Raw genomic sequence first — 7,375 nt, forward strand, 5'->3', positions numbered from 1 at the left:
TCAGCTTTTCTGGAACCGAAAAGTCTGAGTTTCCCATTTTAGGGTAAATCAACTCAGAGTTCAGGGTTAGGTTCACAGTTTGTTGAACCCACTTTCTGGAATCCCCCCTGGTCAGGATGGAACAAGGTCTTCTGCTCCAATCAGGAGTGATGGGGAGACGTGGTGGGCAGCGAGGATGGAGGGAGGGAGGGAAGTTCAGAGGGAGGGATGGGGTTGTTGGGGGATTCTGGGGGGAAGATTGACGATCCAGACGGTGATTCTTAACTGAGTCAGCATCGTCAACAGTGAATCACCTCATAAAAACACACACACACACACACACACACACACACACACACACACACACACACACACACACACACACACACACACACACACACACGCTGTCCAGTCAGAAGAACTACTGTGTGTGTGAGCCTCCTCTCCATTGTGCTCAAGCATCAACAAAACGTTTCTCTCCTTGAACATGAGTCAAGGTTTCAGAGAAACCCAGAGAGCCATGACCCAGTCAGACAGAGGAAGCTCTGGTCTCTCCTACTGCTACTGCAGAGTCTGGTCTGGAGAGACACAAGCCCTGAAGAAGTTGTTTGTCCAATAAGCGTTCTGTGGTTTACATTTACATTTACATTTAGTCATTTAGCAGACGCTCTTATCCAGAGCGACTTACAGTAAGTACAGGGACATTCCCCGAGGCAAGTAGGGTGAAGTGCCTTGCCCAAGGACACAACGTCAGTTGGCATGACCGGGAATCAAACTGGCAACCTTCGGATTACTAGCCCGACTCCCTCACCGCTCAGCCACCTGACTCGGTTTAAGACAAGAACTACTGAAGATGGAGCCCAGAGATTCTGGCAAGGTCATGGCGACTCATTAGCTGGCTACTGCAGCCTCTACCTCTGTAGCCTCTACCTCTGCAGCCTCTACCTCTGTAGCCTCTACCTCTGTAGCCTCTACCTCTGCAGCCTCTACCTCTGCAGCCTCTACCTCTGCAGCCTCTACCTCTGCAGCCTCTACCTCTGCAGCCTCTGACTCTGCAGCCTTTACCTCTGCAGCCTCTACCTCTGCAGCCTCTACCTCTGCAGCCTCTACCTCTGTAGCCTCTACCTCTGCAGCCTCTACCTCTTCAGCCTCTGACTCTGCAGCCTCTACCTCTGTAGCCTCTACCTCTGCAGCCTCTACCTCTGCAGCCTCTGACTCTGCAGCCTTTACCTCTGCAGCCTCTGACTCTGCAGCCTCTGACTCTGCAGCCTCTAACTCTGCCGCCTCTGACTCTGCAGCCTCCAACTCTACAGCCTCTAACCCTGCAGCCTCTCACCCTGCAGCCTCTGACTCTGCAGCCTCTGACTCTGCAGCCTCTAACTCTGTGGTTGGCATTAGCATGAAGCTGACAGAGAGTTAGAGGACGGCTGGAGCTCATCACAGCTCTGACTCACAAGAGTCTACCACTTCCTGTATGGGGGGGGGGTGAGAGGGAGAAAAGAGAGAGAGGAAGAGAGAGAGAGGAAGAGAGAGAGAGAGAGAGAGAGAGAGAGAGAGGAGAGAGAGAGAGAGAGAGAGAGAGAGGGAGAGAGAGAGAGAAAGTGAGAGAATTGGAGGGAAGGAGTGAGAGAAGAGAGAGATGGAAAAGATAAAAAGGAAGAGTGACATACCTGGATCTCCTCTTCTGCCCATCCGTCCACGCTTCCCTGGAGGACCTGCAAAACACACAACACATTAACACACACACACAACACATTAACACACACAACACATTAACACACACACACACACACACACACAACAGAACAACCACACAACTCCAGCAACTCTCTCCCAACCCTCCCTCACTCCCCTCCATCCCTTCATGTCTACTCCAGCAGTAAAATGGAAACCATACTACTGTGCTCTGTTTGTGTGTGTCAACTGAGTATGTGTGTGTGTGTGTGTCTGTGTGTGTGAGAGTGTGTGTGTGCTGTGATACTAAGTGCTCAAGGCTGCAGACATGCTCTCTCCACAGCCATTATTGGAGTTATTGTAGAAGGCTAATCGCATCACTCTGCAGGATCCTTCAAACTACACTTCCCTCCTCCTCTCCTCCTCCCTGCCTCTCCCCAAGCCCTCCCTATCTCTCTCCTCCTCCCTGCCTCTCCCCAAGCCCTCCCTATCTCTCTCCTCCTCCCTGCCTCTCCCCAAGCACTCCCTATCTCTCTCCTCCTCACTGCCTCTCCCCAAGCCCTCCCTATCTCTCTCCTCCTCCCTGCCTCTCCCCAAGCCCTCCCTATCTCTCTCCTCCTCCCTGCCTCTCCCCAAGCCCTCCCTATCTCTCTCCTCCTCCCTGTCTCTCTCTCTTTCACTCTCCACCCAATCCCCTCCCTCGCTCTCTCTTCTCCCTCTTCCTATTCTCATCTCATGTCTTCTTCCTCGCTCCATAGACGTGTGGAGCTAGAAGAACCAGATGCCAGGTACCAGGACAGGACTTCATATTATGGGGTGTCTGTCTCTGGGGTCGCCAGGGTCAAAGTGCCACGGCGACTGAAAGCGGAGCGTGTGATGTCATGGGTGGCAACGTGGCTGATGACAGGCTGACTGAGCAGAGGAACTGATGGTAAAAACAGCAGGTGTGCAGAGTGTGTGTGTGTTTTGTTAAAGAGTGTACTGTGTAGGTGTATGCATTTCACAGTGTGTGTTTGTGGTAGTAGGTGTGTAGGTGTGTGCTTGTTGTGTGTGTGTGTTAGTGAGTGTGTACCGTAGAATGTTTATTAGGACAGCAGCTGGCCAGATTGTCTTACTAAGACAGAACACTAAACACATACCTGCACATAGAGTAGACACATAAGACACACACAGCCACAAGCACACACACACACACACACACAAATGCATGGTTCAGGTGTCGGCCTTGACTTCCTGTGTCGCCGGTCAAATCTGTCACATACCAGGTTAGGCTGTCATATGAGCACACTAAAAGGTGTGTGTGTGTCTCTGAGTGTGTGGTGGTGACATCAGCAGAGCAAGCCACAGATGAAAGATCATAGGTCAGTGGAACTTCATTAACTCTCTCTCTCTCTCTCTCCTCTCTCTCTCTCTCTCTCTCTCTCTCTCTCTCTCTGTCTCCGTCCCTCCCTCCCTCCCTCCCTCCCTCCCTCCCTCCCTCCCTCCCTCCCTCCCTCCCTCCCTCCCTCCCTCCCTCCCTCCCTCCCTCCCTCTCTCTCGCTTTCCCTCTCTCTCTCTCTATCCCTCTCTCCCTCTCTTGTTTTCTCTCTCTTCCTCCCACTGTCTCTCTGATGATAGTAACATGTGCTCATGCTCCGCTGAGTGTTCCTTAATACATCCCAACTCTCCAAGCACTGCTACCTTCAACCTTGACTCTGCACACACACACACTTCACCTGGAGGAGAGAGGGGGAGAGAGGGCGGGGGAAAGGAGTTTAGAGAGTAACTACTACTTTCACTGAGGAAGAAGGCGTCTTATATTTCCACTTTGTCTGTCCATAATATTTTTGTTTTACAAGGTTCTTTGCATCAATTTCATTTGATCTCTCTCCCTCCCAGAGAACAAGCGAGAGAGAGAGTGGTGAGTGTGTGCGTGTATGTGAGAATGTGTTGTGTGTGTGAGAGAGCTTCTAAGACATTGACATGAATGAGTGACGTTGGTGTAAACATGCTTGGTTTACTGTTCATGTGCATTCCAAAAGTGAGTGTGTGGGCGTGTGTGTGAGAGAGTGTGTGTGTGTGTATGAGTGTGTGTTAGTTTTCCAGATGCTTTACAGTTGTTATGGTCTTCTGGTCTGTTGCAGATTCATGATGGTCTATGGATGTTCATCCACACACACACACTCAATTAGTCACACGCACGCACAGACGCACCCGTTTATTTAACCAGCTCTGACATCTGACAGATCCACAGTATACAGAATGATCAGCCTCTCTCTCTCTCTCTCTCTCTCTCCCTCTCCCTCTCTCTCCCTCTCTCTCCCTCTCTCTCCCCTCTCCCTCTCTCTCCCTCTCTCTCCCTCTCTCTCCCTCTCCCTCTCCCAAGGCAGCTCCAGAGAACTAACACCACACTAAGACAGACCTATGCACGTGTGGTTGTATAAATTAGAGTGCAATTGTGTGTGAATGTGTGTGTGTCCAAACAGTGTGTGCACGTTTCACAAGATACGCATTTACCAGCGGGTGTGTTTACCAGTGTGTGTATGTGAGTGTGTGTAACTTTGAGTCTTGTCGACGATCCATTTAGTGTGAGCACTAGCGTGACAACACTTTTAATGATTTGACCCCAGATAAACATCTCAAACCACGCACGCACACACATACATACATACACGCACACACACACGTTTAAAACACACACACACTTGAGAGAGAGGTAAGTTTCAGACCCTTATGCTTTAAATACAGAAACACACACAGACACAAACACACCCACACACCCTGGCAGTAAATGGCGACAGGCTGTGTTTGTGAAGGAGATCAGATCTGAACCATGGCCACCATGGTAGAAGTTCTCCAGGCCTTAAGCCTACCTCTACAACTCCCCCCTCCATCCCTCCATTGCTCGTCTACCTCAATCTCCCTCTCTTTATCTCTCCATCACTCCATCTCTATCCCTCCACCCTCCACCGCTTCATCCCTGCCTCCCAGGAGGTGTGAAATTGTCCATCAGCAAACCAGGCTCAGGGCCCTTGGAGGGCCCCACAGCATCAACAGCAGGATTAACACTGGCACGCATGTGTGTGTGTGTGGTTGTGTGTGGTTGAGTGTGTGTTAAAAGGGAGCTGTGGACACACCTAAGTGTGTTTCCAACACCAGCATCATGGGTGCTGTGACCAGGGTGCTGTGACCAGGGTGGTGTGACCAGGGTGGTGTGACCAGGGTGCTGTGACCAGGGTGCTGTGACCAGGGTGCTGTGACCAGGGTGCTGTGACCAGGGTGGTGTGACCAGGGTGCTGTGACCAGGGTGCTGTGACCAGGGTGCTGTGACCAGGGTGGTGTGACCAGGGTGGTGTGACCAGGGTGCTGTGACCAGGGTGCTGTGACCAGGGTGCTGTGACCAGGGTGATGGTGTGTGTGGACAAGGTGGTGGGGTGGGGCAGGGGGCAGTAACATGTAACAGTATCCCCTAGACTCCCTAGTTAGTCCCTAATCTCCTCCCTCCTTAACAAAGCACATTTAAAGTCCCTCTGAGGTTGCCATGGCGATTCTCTGAGTTGCTAAGGTGAGCCATACAAACTCAAAGCAGCCACAGACATACACACATACACTCACACACACATACATACACAGGCTTCTGTGCATTCCACCTCTAGGTGGTCCTGATTGGATGATTATACAGTGACTTGTCGTGGGGGCCTGCAAGCGTTCAACACCGTAAAACACACTAAGCTGACAGACCCAACACTCGTCTGCTACAGTCTACACACGGTGATGTGTGTGTAGGTGTGTGTACATGTGTCTCTGTGTGTTTGTAGGTGTGTTGTGTGTGTAGGTGTGGTCTGTAAAAGAGTAACTCTTCAGACAGGGGGAACTACTGTACCTAATAGAGCTACTAATACACACGTCTACACACACACACACACACACACACACAGCATCACACACACAGACACACGCTATAGAGTGCAGGACATGCACACACACCCATTAACACCCTTGTGCTGGTGTGGAGAGAAGAGTGATTTATGTCCAAGCATACAATACACACCACACCTGCAGCAATTAAATAATCTATTTTCCTCTCTCTTTCCCTCTCCCTCTCCCTCTCTCCCTCTCCCTCTCCCTCTCTCTCTCCCTCTCTCTCTCTCTCTCCCTCTCTCTCTCCGTCTTTGTGAAGGATAACACTGTGTGTTGGTGTAGGTTATTTACTACAGAGCGGTAGAGTTCCTTCACCATGTTAGTTGTCACCCTGATCACTCTCTGCAGCTCCTGGCATTACACACACCATGTCCTCATTCCTCCGAGTGTGTATGTGTGTGTGTGTGTGTGCATGTTGGTGTGCGTGTGTGTGTATGTATATGTGTGTGTATGTGCGTGGGTGTGTGTGTTGCTGCCAGGGCAGGTGCAGACTCTCCCCTCTGGAGGAGGAGGTCACCAGACACCCAACCTGATTGGTCAGTTCTTGATTTGGGCCAATAGCCCGCTCAGGTTTCAGGGTGTGTGGATGTCTGGGATGTCTGGGGGGGCTAACACACGCCTGCTGACGGCTTGGGTCAGACTGCTGTGTGTGTGTGTGTGTGCGCGCGTGTGTATTCGTTTGTGTGTGCGTGTCTGTATTTGTGTGTGTGTGTGTGAGACAGCTGGGGTATAGGGCCTCTCTGCAGTGATGGTATCTAAACACAGACCCCACATGGCTGAGAAGTATGGATCAATCATCTCTCTCTCCACCAATCAGATACCAGCATTAGAGTCCAGCCAATGTAACCTTGTGTACATGTCATGAGGAATCGTGAGATACTCACACACAGACACGAGCACACGTACATGCGCGCGCCACACACACACACACACACACACACCTTCTCTCTCTTGTCTACCAAGATCTTGCGAGCAGTGAGGCTGCTACAACCGCATTCTGTACTCTCCCAGTGTGTCCCGGTAGAGAGGTGAAACCAGAACTGAACACTGCCCCCCCCTCCCTCCCCCCGCCCCTCCAGGCACAACCACAAAAAAGTAAAGTATTTCGGAACAAGGAATACATTAGAGTCCACTTCAAGGAGATTTAGAACCTGAGAGTCCCATGGCAGGCATCTCCCTCTCTCTCTCTGTCTGTACGTCTCTCTCTCTGTCTGTACGTCTCTCTCTCTCTGTCTGTACGTCTCTCCCTCTCTCTCTCTGTCTGTACGTCTCTCCCTCTCTCTCTCTGTCTGTACGTCTCTCTCTCTGTCTGTACGTCTCTCTCTCTCTCTGTCTGTACGTCTCTCCCTCTCCCTGTCTGTATGTCTCTCCTCTCTCTCTCTCTCTGTACGTCTCTCTCTCTGTCTGTACGTCTCTCTCTCTCTGTCTGTACGTCTCTCCCTCTCTCTCTCTGTCTGTACGTCTCTCTCTCTGTCTGTACTTCTCTCTCTCTCCCTGTCTGTATGTCTCTCTTTCTCTCACTCTGTCTGTCTTTCTCTAGCCCCCCACCCTCCCCCCTGTCTCCGTGCCCCCCCCCCCCTCTTTTTGTTCCAATGTTTCATATTTCTGGAAGGGCAAGGGCCCCCATAAATCTGCCAGTGGAGCGGTTGTAGTCAAACTAACTACCTGGAGACAACACAATAGAGGCTTTATGTACCATCATAAAGGCCTGCAAACACACATACTAAGCACACGCACTCACACTAAGCACTGCGAAGTGTGAACTTTAACAGGGGCACAGCCGACAGGGTTTAAATACGGACATAACATTTCTTTTACAGGA

At 51.1% G+C, this 7,375-nt stretch overlaps 1 protein-coding gene across 1 annotated transcript in view; it reads right to left on the minus strand.

Annotated features, from left to right (window-relative positions):
* col23a1a (collagen type XXIII alpha 1 chain a) overlaps window positions 1-7,375 on the minus strand; it is a 38,834-nt gene that overhangs the window by 25,468 nt on the left and 5,991 nt on the right. Inside the window, exon 3 of the mRNA XM_067248383.1 lies at window positions 1,650-1,694. Coding sequence (XP_067104484.1) covers window positions 1,650-1,694 — 45 coding nt within the window. The remainder of the gene's footprint in view (window positions 1-1,649; window positions 1,695-7,375) is intronic.

This window comes from Osmerus mordax, chromosome 12 (genome assembly GCF_038355195.1).
Source record: "Osmerus mordax isolate fOsmMor3 chromosome 12, fOsmMor3.pri, whole genome shotgun sequence".
Classification (NCBI taxonomy): domain Eukaryota; kingdom Metazoa; phylum Chordata; class Actinopteri; order Osmeriformes; family Osmeridae; genus Osmerus; species Osmerus mordax.